This window comes from Primulina tabacum, chromosome 16, assembly GCF_025594145.1.
Source record: "Primulina tabacum isolate GXHZ01 chromosome 16, ASM2559414v2, whole genome shotgun sequence".
NCBI lineage: Eukaryota > Viridiplantae > Streptophyta > Magnoliopsida > Lamiales > Gesneriaceae > Primulina > Primulina tabacum.
In genome coordinates, this window is record NC_134565.1 from 27359508 (window position 1) to 27375582 (window position 16075).

At 34.8% G+C, this 16075-nt stretch overlaps 3 protein-coding genes across 6 annotated transcripts; 2 read left to right on the top strand and 1 right to left on the bottom strand.

The window, feature by feature from the left end:
- The first annotated feature begins 2022 nt into the window (after positions 1-2022).
- On the top strand, positions 2023-3814 carry LOC142530161 (AAA-ATPase At3g50940-like). The gene is made up of 2 exons (XM_075635956.1): positions 2023-3133; positions 3232-3814. The coding sequence occupies exons 1-2, from the start codon at positions 2114-2116 to the stop codon at positions 3598-3600; spliced, it is 1389 nt and encodes a 462-aa protein (XP_075492071.1). The 5' UTR covers positions 2023-2113; the 3' UTR covers positions 3601-3814.
- A 2869-nt stretch (positions 3815-6683) lies between these two features.
- On the top strand, positions 6684-9697 carry LOC142528855 (lipid phosphate phosphatase epsilon 2, chloroplastic). 2 transcript variants are annotated; one of them, XM_075634097.1, is made up of 4 exons: positions 6684-7020; positions 7665-7811; positions 8979-9052; positions 9421-9697. In XM_075634097.1, exons 1-4 carry the CDS (start codon positions 6726-6728, stop codon positions 9646-9648), a joined length of 744 nt encoding a protein of 247 aa, XP_075490212.1. In that variant the 5' UTR covers positions 6684-6725; the 3' UTR covers positions 9649-9697. The 2 variants fall into 2 exon arrangements, with proteins under 2 accessions (XP_075490212.1, XP_075490211.1); XM_075634096.1 differs by having other exon boundaries at positions 6689-7016; positions 7586-7811.
- A 156-nt stretch (positions 9698-9853) lies between these two features.
- LOC142528854 (putative pentatricopeptide repeat-containing protein At3g47840) lies at positions 9854-13040 on the bottom strand. 3 transcript variants are annotated; one of them, XM_075634094.1, is made up of 3 exons: positions 10753-13040; positions 10571-10668; positions 9854-10258 (listed from the first exon to the last, which is right to left on the bottom strand). In XM_075634094.1, exon 1 carries the CDS (start codon positions 12954-12956, stop codon positions 10812-10814), a length of 2145 nt encoding a protein of 714 aa, XP_075490209.1. In that variant the 5' UTR covers positions 12957-13040; the 3' UTR covers positions 9854-10258; positions 10571-10668; positions 10753-10811. The 3 variants fall into 3 exon arrangements, with proteins under 3 accessions (XP_075490209.1, XP_075490210.1, XP_075490208.1); XM_075634095.1 differs by having other exon boundaries at positions 9854-10264; XM_075634093.1 differs by having other exon boundaries at positions 10571-13040.
- Between the last annotated feature and the right edge of the window lie 3035 nt (positions 13041-16075).

The window sequence follows — 16075 nt, forward strand, 5'->3', positions numbered from 1 at the left end:
GCTTAAACTTGAATCTTTTTGCTTCACTAGGAATGATCACGTACGATGCACGTGGGTGATTAATAATGAAAAATATAATAACGATATTTAGATAATTTTTAAAATCGTTTGAATAACATCTTGTTTATGAGTCTTTATTAATCTAAATATATCAAAACACAATAAATAAAAATACATCATGACGATAAATAAAATATATTCACTTATTTATATAACATTTTTCAATTTGCATGATTATAACATAATGGCAGCTCTATAAAATTAACAAAGATATTTTTCATCCAAATATCATTCACAATGAAAAACAATATAAATAAAATGAGAATAGTAAATTTTACTAAAACCAAAATCACAATGTATTTAAATGGAGTGCATATAGTGATTGTCAAATAAAATTCTCTTAATTAACTAATTATCATAATGATGTTAAAATAAAATCCCTAAACTTGTTATTAAATTAAATATCAATTGTGTTTTTGCTAACTTTTAACTCATTACGAATTTTGTTTAACTTTTTCCTTTTATAGAATAGATATTACACATCAACTCAAATATTTTAAACGGTATAGTAGCTCAATCGTCAGGATTCGATCGATGTCTCCAACAAGGACAATTATTGCACTCCAACAATATCAATAATTACACTAATTGCAATCTATGAGAATCGATCTCATGACTTTGACTCTTACATATACCAATTGTAAGATCATGCATTTGCCGATTTACCGAAAGTTATAACCGGGGTAACGATGCAACATTAACTAAAATCTTTTAAAATCGTAAAATAACTCAAACATCACATTTGGATTGTTATACCTTACATAAACAATTATTGCACCTAACAAATATGATATAGTTGTTATTTTACATTTTAGAAATCATTTTTCTAAATCAAATTTATTCTTACTAATCAAATAATTTCATCGAACACAAAGTAGTTTTAATTACTAATAATAATTTAAACACAAATATTAATTGTTAGGGTGACCACTCTATGTCATCACCTATGCATCATTAAGTTGCAAGCATAGTAATAATGCACAATGAATTGGTAAACATAACTTAGTTAATTTAGTAAGTGAGTAATGTTAAATAACAATTTTGTTATTTTGAAATGTGAAAAATAGTTTATATATATATAAATTCATCATATATAATGATAAATTAATTATATGCAGAAAAGAGAAAAAATTGTTTTTTATGTATGTAATTTCATCATATACAATTATAAATTAGTTAATAGGTTGAACAAACAAGATAACAAATCAATATATTATATACGATGATTTCGTAATAGCATAACGCTAATATAACCATACTTTGTATTATGTTTAGAACCCAATTGAAAATTGATAACAAAATATATAATAATATGAACTTTAATTTTAAAAACATTATTATCTAAACTATTATCATAGTACATAATGAATCATAAATGAAATCACTAAATTATTGAGTAATTATTTATTTAATTATTACTTAAATCAATTTATAAAATAAAAGAAAAGATAAGATATAAATATTAAATATTCATTAGCAACCATGAAGAAATACACTAATTTTAGTTAACAACAAAGAAAAATTATGGGTAAATTCAACATGCATTAATATCCAAAGGCATTTAAGATAGACAATAAATTATAAAAGAACCCATCAAAAAAATTATTGATTTAATTTGCTACATTAAATGAATAAGGGTATATTGGAAAATTCACGATTAGAAGTCATATATTTACATGTATTTTAAAATTTTCAATTATATATTGTTTTTGAGCCGAACCTAATCTAATTCTACAGTATTTTGGAGATTTCGAATCAAGTTTCAGAATAAGTTACTGTTCCACATCTCTCAAGTGTAATATATTTGTTTAATAATTATTAAGTATATCAAATTTAAATGAGATTTTGGGTGGCTAAATTATTGTTTTATATTTAAGCTGAATTTAAACCTATAAAAGTTGACAGAATTAGAACTAAAATTTAATATTAAAAAATGAATAAAATTGAGCCCACTCCACAATTTCTAACTGTATAAATTGCCATCATTATTACATGTAATGGCCATCATTTGAAAACAATTAAGGAGATATATATTTAACCTTCGCAGTCGATTATGGCTGTTTCGATATTCTCCGGCATGCCTCCCGCTTCTTCAATTTTTACCTTATACGCCTCCATTTCAGCTCTACTTCTGATGCTTCAGACCATTTTGAACCAACTTGTGCCACGACAGGTTCAAGACTATATACTCAACAAAATTCATCTCTATTTCATGCCAAGATCTTCCATTAACGCCACCATTGTTATCGAAGAAAGAGATGGCATGTCCTTGAACGAAATTTACAGCGCTGCTGAAATCTATCTATGCACCAAAACCAGGCCAAATATTGGGCGTGTGAAGATCAGCAAACGCCACAAAGACACCAATGTGAGCATCAAGTTCGCTCAATCTGAAAAGATTGCGGATACTTTCAATGGGATGGAGCTTCAATGGCGGTTCGTGAACGAGGAGATGAGAAAGACTTCGAAAGTGATCGATGAAGAAACTGATAATGTTCTTCTTGAATCGGAGAAACGGTATTTCGAGCTGTGTTTCGATAAGAAGTACACGGGTAAAGTGCTGGATTCCTACGTGCCTTTCGTGCTTGAAAAGGCGAACTCCATCAGATCTGAGAATAATGTCGTTAAGCTTCATACACTGGCTTGCGCTGCTCCTTATACATCTTCAATCGTGTGGGATTCTATTAATCTCCAACACCCATCCACTTTTGACACAATTGCCATGGACTGTGCCCAGAAACAGGCTCTGATCGATGATTTGGGAAGGTTTCTGAGTAGAAGAGACTTTTACAGGAAAGTGGGCAGAGCCTGGAAGAGAGGGTACATGTTGTACGGCCCTCCAGGGACTGGAAAATCCAGTTTGATCGCTGCAATTGCTAATTATCTCAAGTTTGACGTATATGATTTGGAGCTGACTAACATAAAACGCAACTCGGATTTGAGGAAACTTTTGCTTAGGACAGCGAATAGATCCATACTTGTGATTGAAGACATTGATTGCAGCACAGAGTCGGCCGACAGAAACGGGCAAACCTGCAGAAATGGACCCGGCCAGTGTCGGCCCGATCAGCAGGTAAGTTAATCATATGTCAACTTATTAATATCAAAAGTTTAAAGCTCAAGAGATATGAAAATAATAGTGTTCATCTTTTTAATAACTTTTCAATGCAGTTCACGCTGTCGGGCTTGCTGAACTTCGTGGACGGGCTATGGTCGAGCTGTGGAGATGAGCGGATTATCATATTCACCACGAACAACAGAGACAAACTTGACCCGGCGTTGTTGCGGCCTGGCAGGATGGATATGCACATTCACATGTCCTACCTGACGCGAGACGGTTTCAAACTATTGGCCTCAACATATCTTGGGATCCATGATCAACACTCGTGTTTCGGAGAGATTGAGGAATTGATTGAGAATATGAGAGTCACACCTGCAGAGGTTGCAGAGGAACTGATGAGGGGTGATGATGCTCATAAAGCTCTTGAAGGACTGATTAATTTTCTCAAGTCGAAGAGTACTGAAGCCGAAACTTCGTAAAATGAATTGGTTCAGAAAGCAAAAGGAGATGTGGCTGATCAAGAAAGTGACATGGAAATTTTAACAAATAATGGGTGATGACTAACACGAAACATGATATCATGCAACTATTTTATGATCGGAAGAAGCAAGCAAGATTAAAAACTTGATGTTAGCTTTGAACTGTTTCAAATGACCAATTGGGATTTCTATTAATTCCATTTGCTAGGTTTCATGTTGTTTTCCCACCAACAAGATGTACCACAAAATATAACAAGCTCAACATATTATGCAACATAATAATATCAAACAAGTAAACCATGTATCATGCATACAAATATGGAGCATATAAGTGTGTGTACTACGTTGGTCATCTCAATCAGTACATTATGTACCTCTAGTTAAATCTATCTGTAATGCCTAATCGTCCAACCTTCGTCCATCGTCAGCCCATTGATTTCATCTCGATTTGCATGCTCGGAGTCGCCGACCGCTCTCCGATTCGTCACTCACTCAAAAAGCATTTGGAAGCAACGCGAATGCTTTCTATTCATTTCTTGTGTCTAAAATGGAATCCCAAAGAACAACAATCCTCGATTGTAGTAGTATTTTAGTAGTAGACCTTTCAATAAAACTTGAGAAAACATTTTAAATTGCATAAAGATATATACCTTTCAGAATAATTTAACATATAGCTTGCATCATCTAAATATTAAATAAATAATTAAATTATTTCAATTATGCAAGAGATTTACGTGTATTGATTTTTGGGCACACACATATGATGGGTACACTGCACATTCCTCCATCAGATTATCCAAGTGATTATAATTTATCGAGTCCTATATTTGATAAACAAATACCTTTAAATTTAAATGAATTGAATCACATTCCCACAACATCATATTATAGAATACATAGTAACTACATATGAACAGGCGTCGCAATACCTTTCCTCATGTTGGTTGGGAAGTGTAAACATTCTACAAATCAAACGACGATTAATTCCTAATTTGATTTGTTATAATCTGCTAAAAAATGTTATGCTAAAAACATACGAAACAATACTGAAATTTGAATAAATTAACTCCCCACTTGATATATTCACATCAAACAGTAAGAATTTACAAAACATAAAAATATAATAACGTTGATAAAAATGAACGTTGGAAACTAGACTAAGAAACCGAAATTGCCTTGAAACAAGAGCTATTGAATTTGCATAGTGTTTGCAAGTTTGTTGAGTGTTGAGATGTCATCTGCGGATATTTTCTTCTTCTTTTTATTCGGTGGGAGTTTTTCTTATTCCCCACTTTCTCCACGGTCTTTGCCATGATCTTGCCCATGATTTTCCCAACCACACATTCAAATTCTTTGTGAGAACACCCATGGGCTTGGATTAGATTATAGAGTAGGGATCTTGTGAGACGCTCTCACGAATCTTTATCTGTAAGACGGGTCAATCCTACCGATATTCACAATAAAAAGTAATACTCTTAGCATAAAAAGTAATATTTTTTTCATATATGACTCAAATAAGAGATTCGTCTCATAAAATACGACTCATGACACCGTCTCACACAAATTTTTACTTAGATTATATCGGGCTTTCTGTATCTCTTACTGTCAGTTAGTTCCTTCTATTGGGTTTGATGGGTAAAATTTAATTGGACCCAATTAAATTCTAGTCGAAATGGGTTTGACTTTGTCAACCAACTTCTTTTTATCATGTTTGTTTGTTTTGTTTCCATTTATAGTAAAAACAAATGCATTGTTGCCCAATGAAATATCTTTTCTTAATGTTGAAACATTAAATCTAAGAAAAATGTATGGTTCGTAATACTCTTTTCTTCGCCATACAATAATTGTATCGAAAGAAAATGATCTTGATTGGTGTAAAAATGACTTCAAATCAAATGTACTTATTGACCAATCCAGAACGTTTTCAATTTTGCTATATTTTGATTTTTGTATTCAAACTTGCAAAAAAAATGGATCCAAAAATAAATTAGAGTTGATATTATTGGATAGTTGACTAACCAAATGTTGTCTCTCGTCCACTTGCTATAGCTATGTTCAATTTTCACTAAATCTTCACAGTAATAGATTTTTTTTAGAAGAAAAATAGTAGTAATAATAATTATAATTATTTTAATATTAATTAATATACAATATGATGATACCGAAATTTCTATGGGTCTGGACTGGTGAACGTGATCTTCGAACCTTCAATTTTTGAGCTAAGACTGATGGATTGATTAAAATCTGCACAAATGAGCAATAGTTAGGGGGACCAGAGATATTTCTGACGTGATCAGTATGACGCTCAAGCCAGATCTTGACTCAAGAAGAAAGATAAGTAATAAACTATGGTATGTAAAGTAGTGCTAAGTGAAACAATGTGTGAATGAATCAAACAATGAACCATACCTGATATTTATAAGCGTTGAGAGGATTAGTTACCGCACCGAGAAGAAGTCTATTTTAAATAGGTTTCTCTTGTAAAGATACATTCTTAACAAATCTCTGTAAATCCGAATATATCCCAGATATTTTGGTAGATTTAATCATATCGCGAGATTTTCGAGATTACCTTGTATTTAAAAAGATCAATCATGTATTCGATATCTGATAAAGTTCTTAGGGTAGAGCACGAACACTTAGGTCAAGATTGAGTTTCAGCTGGTATAATTAGTTCAAGGCTTCGAGCATCGCCGTATACTCACCCCGCATACTGAGACTCGTACCATATTATATAACATACTCCCTCTAATATAAAGCTCGAGGTAATGAGATTTCATATGTAAATATTAGACTACTCTAAAATCGGATCAAGTATGTATCTAGGCTCTGGATGAATAGGGCTCGGCTGAATAGGCAGAACCTCAGCCGAGCATGGCTCAAGGCCTCGACAGTACACAAGGGGCTCGGCCGAGCACCTTAGCTTCCTGTGCATTGCTCTGGTGCCTCGGTCGAACACAGGGGCTCGACCTTGTATGCCTATGGTGTAGAGAGGTTAGGGCTCAGGAATGAGAAAAGTTTTTGGGGCAACCCAATAATTTATTTTTATTTTAAAACAACACTCCCGCATAAAATGAATTATGACCTCATTATCACATCTTTAAACACAATTTCAACACACGGAAATGTCAGCCATTTTTGTCAGACCTATAAGAGCTGCGATTTCGCAACCAACGAAACTCCGTGATCCCACTAAAATTTTAGCCAGAAGACTGGAATATTTTGAACGGTTGGAGCTCAGAAAATCAATTTATTGGGAGGATATTCGCAGGATAAACCCAAGGAGAATGCCCAGTTTGAATGTGGCAGGCGCCAGTTCGAGTGAAGAGGGTGTTCAAGCTTTTGAACAAGATGCTTTAATGGGAGAGTCTTCATCTTTTGGAGCTGGCGGGATTCAAGCCACTCTCAATAGTTTGGTTGGTAAAAATTTCATTTTATGTTTCTTGATCGGTGTTCTATTTCGTGTGAAATGCTTCTGCAGGTCTTCGTTTTTAATTGGTTTTTCCGAAGGTTTGGAAAATTATCAAGCTATTTGGTGTTTAGGTTATTTTAGAAACCATGGTTTTCTTAGTATAAAGATGAAAGATTGAAGGGTTCTCCAGTTCGAGTTCTTGGTCTCTTTTCTACTAATTATGTTATATTGGTGAATTCTAATTTTTAAAAGGTTTCCCTATCATAACCCAAGAGTTGAAAAGTTGTATTCACTTCAAGTGTAACCAAAGGACCCAAGTAGGATCATACCTTTGTAGGCTTATGAACAAGCTAGTTATTTTGTTCTCCAACTGTGTGTTACCCTCCGTTTTACTTCACTTTTTTCTTTTAAATAAATGCAAGTTTCAATTACATCACTCAAATTTAAGTTTGAGGCATTACTTATGTTCTCATCAATTAAATTCGAATTAAGCTATTTAGTTTACACACTACCTTTTGTAGACTGGGAGTAACATTGTTCATTATTTTGACTGCTTTATTACAATTGGCGCAGACCAAGTGGTTAGTTACCGCAGTTTTTTGTTCTATAATCCTCTTGAGGCATGATGCCGAATCGTTGTGGGCTGCTATAGGGTCTGTCACTAATGTCACGCTCTCAACTGCTCTCAAGAGAATACTTAACCAAGAGAGGCCTACTTCCACGTTAAAATCAGATCCCGGAATGCCATCCTCTCATGCTCAGTCCATCTTTTATACAATCACATTTCTCAATCTGTCGAGTAAGTTTTACCTGTTGAACTTCTTTCAACAGCCACCCTGTTGCGATATAGTTTCTTATACACTAGACACCAGGCACATAAGATGCGTGTAAAAACTTCATTCGATTGCATCAAATCAGAAGGAAAAAATTATGTAAATGAAGGCAAAACTGATTTGCATATAAAGCATAGGTTACCTATTGCATATAAACTAAAGAGATAAAAGCTAAGAAAATGGGGTAAGAATTATTTTGAAAATCTTAGTCTCAACATAAAATGACCAAAATATTTTTTCTAAATGGTGAAGATTATAACATAGTAAAGATATGATATTCAACTGTCACTTGTTTGCCCCAGCTACACTTGATGCATTCAAACATACATATACACTTATAGATCAATAAATGTACATGTATGCTTGCATATATCAATATATAAGAAATTTCAAGCAATATTTGTTAATGTTGCAAAAAATAATTTCATTCTCCTAAAAAAAATATAAACATACACTACATTCTCCAATTATAATCTCCAGAAAAATACTTTAGTTCTTTTATCATTTCTCAATAATGCTCTATTATTGTCTTCTATAAATATATTTTATTTTATATTTTAAAATGCATTTTGTACAATTAAAATAACTAAATATATATCATGGACCATCACTAAACCAATAAATTCTTCATAAATGATATCGATCTTGAACATGATCTCCTGCTGAAGATAAAAAAATTAATTCCAATACAATCTCTATACACATTTTCAGAAAAAAATTGTTCCCACACTCGGGAACACCACCGAATGTCACCCCCCATAATCAAATCCTTTAATCATATCATAATGATACAACCATCTTATAGAACTAATTTTTTTTATGTTTAGAATTCTTCTCTTGTAATGTGTGGTTCATTATGCAGTCCCCTTGGCCTTCCTTGAGCATTATTATCCTTCTGGGCGTTTTTTCTATCTATTTGTTTGTCCTGATCCATGCTTTAAATTTATCCCTCTTTCTGGATGAGAAACACAAAATGGTTTCAACTAAACCGAGCAACAATTTCTCGCTGAAGCCTGAAAGCATGAAACTGCTGAGTTCATTTAATGTCTGACTCTTACTTATCACTGACAGTGTGTTGCTTAACATATCTCATCATGCATTTTGATATAATTGTGATGCATTCATCTATGCAGTGGTCGAATGGTACGGACTAAATGGGGTTACAACAACTCTATGCGTGTTTTTCTTTACACTCGGGTCATTTATGGTAAGTATATGCCAATGAGCATCAGACATACATATGATCACTCTATCATGATTGGATTTCTTGGTAAAAGTTTGTTTTGTCAAATATCTCATCATTAGCGATTGGTTGATTCTTATTGATCTAAGGCTGCTTCCTACCTTGGCTGGATCAGACTGCTTTTCAAAATGAGTTCATACTGTCATTTACATACACATGTCTGCTTTGATATTGTATGGCATTTTATCAGATTATTTATGCCGGGCAATCAGCATGCGGTAGTCAAAAAATTACTTGACTTGAAGGATTCACAAATAGATTTTATTTCAATTGGTGGATTCTAATGGACTGGAAGTATAGAGTTGCTAATTTGCAAATCTTTTTATTTACAGTCATGGTTACGAGTTTCCCAGCAATTCCATACAATTAGCCAGGTCGTTGTGGGAGCTGTTCTTGGATCCATTTTCTGCATTTTATGGTTCTGGTCTTGGAAATCTTATGTTTTGAATTTATTTGCATCTTATGTGTGGGTTAGAATTGTGGTAGTTGTAGGTTCTGTTGCATTTTCTGGGGGTTTTATCTATCATGTTATTCAGTCCTGGATTTTGAAAGACAGATGATTCTGTTTCTTGTTCAGTGGAATATTTTTATGAAATAAACTTTGAGGAATTCTAGCATTTTCGCTTATATGATTTTTTGCTTCCTTGGTTCCTAGTGTGGATTAGAACTTAGAAGTGACTCAAAACAGCAGGCTTGGGACTTATGGATGCATCACATATAAATTTACGTTCATTTGTCAAAAAGCAAATAACTTGGTACAAAAAATACAAGAAAAGTTATTTACACCACTCTTTTTTATCCATCAGAAAAAATACACCTCCAGTTTTTTAGAGTATCAGTTAGAGAATTTCATAGCCAGTATTGCTTATACATAACTGCCCGATGAACCAAATGCACACAAAAATTGACAGTAACTTTCTAGTTGTTATTCTGCATAACAAAAATCATGATAAACCTCATCGTGGAAGAAACTAGGCGTTGTACCACCCACCACAACTTCTTGGTTCCTCTGACACATCTCGTTTCATGGTTCATGGTTTCATAATAATGTACTCTATCCCACAGATGAACAGTCTCGAAGTTCTTTGACCTTATTTGAGCTTATGTGTCCATCTCAACCTGGCTTTTGTGCAGTGGAAGTTGAAGCCCAATCTCTGGCAGCAAATCCATCTGATGCTAACAAATCATACAAAGTTATTTATAATCAACAAGGAGAATGAAAATAATGTTTTCTCACAACCTTTAGCCCTATGTGAGCATTATATCCCACCACGTCACATCGTCCCTCTTTTAGGCTCTTTTTTTTAGTTGATATTGATATACTTTTATATCACGAAAATTAAGTGTAGCACTAACAGATAAATTAGGGCCCAAAATAAGTTTTGCCAACATATAGAAGACATAATGACTAATGTGATACTTCCAATAATTTAGATGAACCACATAAATCAACAAACTATATCCTTAAAAAAAGTAAGTCACCTTCGCAAGCATTGTAAAACTCAGCAATTGGAGTAGTAGGGTTCAAAGAATGTTCTGCTCCACCATCACACTCACTCAGCATTTCTGTGAAGATCGCCCTACTCTTGTGGAATGAAAATCATCAGGTTCACAATCTCATTGCCAATTAAAGGAAGCACACTTCAACACACCATTTTACCTACCTGTACCATTAGCCACGACACTGCTTTCACATCTTCTCAAAGACTTTCTCATCTGCTAGTCATCTGAAATATAAGATGGAAGCAAGTTCCTGGACAGTGAGTTCTTCTATGGAAGCTACTATTTCCAAGATGTCGTATATATCTTGACACTGTGAATGAGACTTATCAGAAGCAACAAATGCAGAAACTTGATCTTTGATTTTTATCCAAGACCATCCAGGTTCCTTGATTACACCTTTGGTTCTCATCAGTTTCCTTACATGGGCTGCTTCTCTCCATCTCCCTTTTGAGGCATATATATTAGCTAGGGTGATATGGGTCCCAGCACAAGCTGGATCCAATTGAAGTATCTGCTTCGCGGCAATCCTTGCACATTCAACATCACCACGTTCTTTACTAGCTCTGAGCAGAGTTGACCAAACAACACCATCCTGTTCAAATGGCATGTTTTTTATCATATTCTCGGCGTCCCGTAATCTTCCTCCTCGGCATAGGAGATCAATCATGCAACCATAGTGTTCTTTGGAAGGATTTATTCTGTATTCTTTAGTCATTAAATCAAAATAGTGAAACCCAAGGTCAAGAAGTCCGACATGGTTACAAGCACTGAGAACACCAATAAACGTAATAGCGTCCGGCCTCAAACCTACAATGGAAATTTTCTCAAATAAATCAATAGCTTCTTGGCTGCATCCGTGTTCCGCATACCCATTAATCATCGCTGTCCATGACACTATGTCATCATTCTCTGCCAGATTAAAAATTTTTACGGCCTCTCCTATGCTGCCACATTTTGAATACATGTTAATCAAAGAACTTTGTACCAAAGCTGTTTTATCTAAACCGGTTGTTAACACATTGGCGTGAAGCTGTCTACCTTGATCAAGAATTGACATGCTTCCACAGACACTCAATACACTAGAAAGAGCATATTCAGTGGGCTTCTGACCCTCTCTTTTCATCCTTGAAAGAAGTTCAAAAGCCTCCTCTCCACAACCTCCTTGAGCATATCCTGAAATAATGGTGCTCCATGAAATGATATCTCTTCTGGTCATTTCATGAAAAATAGTCGAAGCTGAGTTAGGCTGTCCACATTTTGAATACATTGTCATGAGGGAGTTTGCCACAGATAATGAATTCGCAAGGCCTACATGGAAAAGTTGTGCATGCAATTGCTGGCCCCAATCAAGTTTTGCAATATTTGCTATGCCCGAAACAACGGCTGCATATGTATACCCATTTGGACGTACATCACACCCTATCATCTCCAAAAACAAATGAATTCCATGTTTCTCTTGGCCTGTCTGCATACATGATGTTATTGAAGTTGTCCAAGAAACCACATCTGGTGTACTCATACTTTCAAACAAGCGGGAACCATACACCAGTCTACCGCACTTGTTGTACATCGTGGCCAAACTATTGGCCACGTATGAGGTCACATCTACACCTTTCTTGATTGTTCTAGCATGTATCTCCCTTCCATGGTTTAAAAACTCAAGATCAGCACATGCCTTTAGTGCAATGGCAAATGTATATGAATCATAGTCAACACCATCTCTCCACATGTTGGCGAAATACATCAACCCACGGCTGTTAAAACCGGCACGAACAAGGCCTGTGATAATGGCAGTCCAAGTCACTACATTCCTTAATGGCATCTCGTCAAACACTTTACAACCATGAAAAACTCTTCCATTCTTCATATACATATCAAGCATTGCACTCCCCACGAAAACCGAGCTCACAAAACCAGTTTTCTCAGAATACCCGTGTAACATCTCCCCATAGCTCAAATTCATGTTTGACCCACATGCCTTAAGCGCCAAGCTGAGTGCGAAGGGATCCATATGGATTTTATGCTCGCCCCATATTTTTGAAAACAACGACAATGCTTCAAATGAACGATTGGCATTTACATAGCCGGAAATCATATTGGTCCAAGAAATTTCATTTTTCTGAGGCAAGCTGTCGAACATATTGCGGGCGCCTTCCAAATCCCCACGTAGTATCATAAGCCTCAACTGTGAGTTAACTTCCATCATCTTGGTTTGCAAAGCTTCATGTTCATTTGGAATTGAGTGATATTGAGCATCTTCTAGAGACAAAATGTCTCTGGGCGCGGCGTAAGCAATGCATGATGCTGAATGTAATCTTGAGATGGTAAATGGCCTTGATAAACACTTCGTACAATGCATTATCATTGCAATGCTAATGCATTGTCTGATTCTCACCCGACCCCGAAATATACGTAAAGGGTTCTGTGAAGTTCACCATATATTCAGTATTTGTGCAATTTTATGAGTATATAACTATTTATATTTTTTAGTACAAGTACATCTAAATTCAATAGATGGAAATAATTTATTTTTTTTACTTTAATTTAATTCTTTAGGGAGATTTTGAACAAGTTAACTCCAAAAATAATTTATTCAAAGATGAATATTTCAAATTATATTTATATATTTATAACATTCTATATCATAATAATTGAGCTTATTAGAATAATCAGTTCTGATACGGCACAAAAAAACACATTTTTTTCCTTCCAGATTTTGTCTTTTGATATGTAAACTTTATTCATAGTAGTGTTTCGTGGCACATTTTTGTTTAATAATTTTTGTGTACAAAAATTATTAAACATACAAAAAAATGTATTATTCCTAGAAGACCCATAATATCAATATATTATATTAAATCATATACAAGCAAATGGTGTGTAGATATGTTGGTATAAAGTTATAAATTTGATACTATAAGGTGCCACTTGGTTAGGATGATATGATAATTATGTAGGGATGATTAATAATAGTTTGTAGATAAATACTATAATTTTAATAATGAACATGATGTTTGGTGTAATATCTGATAACCACAAATCCCCTCACGAGATATTTTAATTATTTATTATGGGAATCAATGTGTTTAAATGCTTAAATTATGAAATTTTATGCATATCATGCAAAAAGCTAATTTTGATGTTTTTCATGTATGGGTATAATTTCAGAGACAAAGAGAATCGAGACTAACAATGAGCAAGATTTATAAATTTTTTATAGTGAGATACATGGATGCACGTAGCTTTTCTAAAATAATATGTAGTATTTTATTTTTAATCTGGAAAGCAAGAAAAAGCCTTTTCGATTATTTTATTTTATTCTCGTGGGCCAATTTTCGGCTCATATGTCACGCCCCGGGAAAGGGGTTGGTTGACACCGGCGTTGCTCTCAAATTTACATTCGAAAGCAACAAGCCTCAGAAGTAAAAAATTTCAGAAACCAGTCTTTTTTATTCATAAATACTGAATATCTCAATGTCTGATACAACTCAAATGTTTTACAGCGGAAATGTAAAACAAAACATAATATTGTCTTAACAGATGCAGCGGAATCTAATTACATAAATTAGAACTGAAAAAAATAACAATTTTCTTCACCAGCCCCAAAACTGATGCTGTTCTTCTTCTTCTAACAATTCTTCCTCGCTTTTATCTGAGATGGATTAGGTGGGTGAGTGATATGGTTGTCACTCATTAAGCGGGGGCGGGAATAACTCCCAGTTTTCGAAATCATTTTTATACAGAAACAATAATACGAATAGTATACCGAAATTCTTATTTTCATAACAGAAATCAGTAATCAGTATTCAGAAATCAGTAATCAGTATTCATAAATCAGAAATCAGAAGTTTAACAAGTAAGCACTGAGCACGTTCGTGAATTTCATGGCTAAACTGATATCAGTAATCAGTAATGTTCAGAATATATATTCCTACTATTAGTTCACTAGGTTTCAGTGCTTCACTAGGTTTCAGTGCCTCAGACATTACTTCTTGTCGAAGGTTATCGATGTCTGGTACGCACAATCGTCCTTTTATCCACAAGATTCCTTTGTTATCCGTCTCGAAATCTAGTGATTTCCCTTCTTTAACTTGATCTTTTAATTTCACCAAAGCGGAATCTCTATCCTGACTTATCTTGATTGTTTCTCGAAGACATAGTTGTGCTGAAAGTGAGGTCAGGATCGCCTTACTCATTTTTTTTCGACTTAAAGCATCAGCTACCTTGTTGGCTTTGCCTGGGTGGTAGCTTATCGTCAAGTCGTAATCCTTCATGAGTTCGATCCATCGTCTTTGTCTCATATTTAGTTCCTTTTGAGTGAACAAATATTTGAGACTTTGGTGATCAGTGAAAATCTCACATTTGGCTCCATAAAGGTAATGTCTCCAAATTTTTAGTGCGAACACCACTGCGGCTAGTTCGAGATCATGCGTTGGGTAATTCTGTTCATACGGCTTCAACTGTCTTGACGCGTATGCTATCACCCTTCCCTCTTGCATGAGTACACATCCTAAACCTTCTTTAGATGCATCACTGTAGACGGTGTAGTCCTTACCTTCCATAGGTAATACTAGCACTGGTGTGGATGTAAGCTTCTTCTTCAAAGTCTCGAAGCTTTGTTCACATTTTTCACTCCATTGAAATTTAGAGTTTTTCTGTGTGAGCTTGGTGAGGGGTATGCTATTGAAGAGAATCCTTCAACAAATTTTCGATAATAGCCTGCTAGTCCCAATAAGCTTCGAATTTCTGTCACATTCTTTGGTCTAGGCCAATCTGAGATTGCCTCTACTTTCTTAGGGTCCACAGATACTCCTGCTGCTGATATTATGTGTCCCAAGAATGCGACGCTCTCTAGCCAGAATTCGCATTTTTTGAACTTGGCGTATAGTTCCTTTTCTCTCAGCTTCTGGAGGGTAAGACGAAGATGTTCTTTGTGGTCTTCCTCACTTGACGAATATACCAGAATATCGTCGATGAATACCACAACAAACTTGTCAAGAAATGGCTTGAACACCCTGTTCATGAGATCCATGAATACTGCTGGAGCGTTGGTTAATCCGAATGGCATTACCATGAACTCATAGTGTCCATATCTTGTTCTGAAGGCTGTTGTAATATCCAAGCTTGGTGAATGGTACGGTTTAAGATTTCTTATGTTTATGGACTATTTGGTTAAGTTTAAGTATAATTTAGATGTTAAGAATTTGGATTTATGATTTATGGTATTGTTGATTATAGATGGTGTGTAGTCATAGTGTAGCGTCGTTGCAGTTTAATTCATTATCATTTGTATGTTGAGCCAATTGTAGTTGTTAGATAAGACATATTGGTGCAACTTTCTTGTTGATAGTGTTGCCTAATTATGAGGAGTAGCGACGTTGCAATTCGATTTAGTTGCAAAGAGTATATTGTTGGCTATAGAGGAGAGTGCACCCGCGGTCCATTATGCAGTGCACCCGCGGTGATTGGACAGAAGAGTCAGTG

Coding starts and splice junctions, on each gene's coding strand:
- LOC142528854 (XM_075634094.1), bottom strand. CDS start 12,956: ATGATAATGCATTGTACGAAGTGTTTATCAAGGCCATTTACCATCTCA.
- LOC142528855 (XM_075634096.1), top strand. CDS start 6,726: ATGTCAGCCATTTTTGTCAGACCTATAAGAGCTGCGATTTCGCAACCA. Junction 7,812..8,978: donor CACATTTCTCAATCTGTCGA/GTAAGTTTTACC, acceptor TCATCTATGCAG/TGGTCGAATGGTACGGACTA. Junction 9,053..9,420: donor TTACACTCGGGTCATTTATG/GTAAGTATATGC, acceptor TTTTATTTACAG/TCATGGTTACGAGTTTCCCA.
- LOC142530161 (XM_075635956.1), top strand. CDS start 2,114: ATGGCTGTTTCGATATTCTCCGGCATGCCTCCCGCTTCTTCAATTTTT. Junction 3,134..3,231: donor AGTGTCGGCCCGATCAGCAG/GTAAGTTAATCA, acceptor TTTTCAATGCAG/TTCACGCTGTCGGGCTTGCT.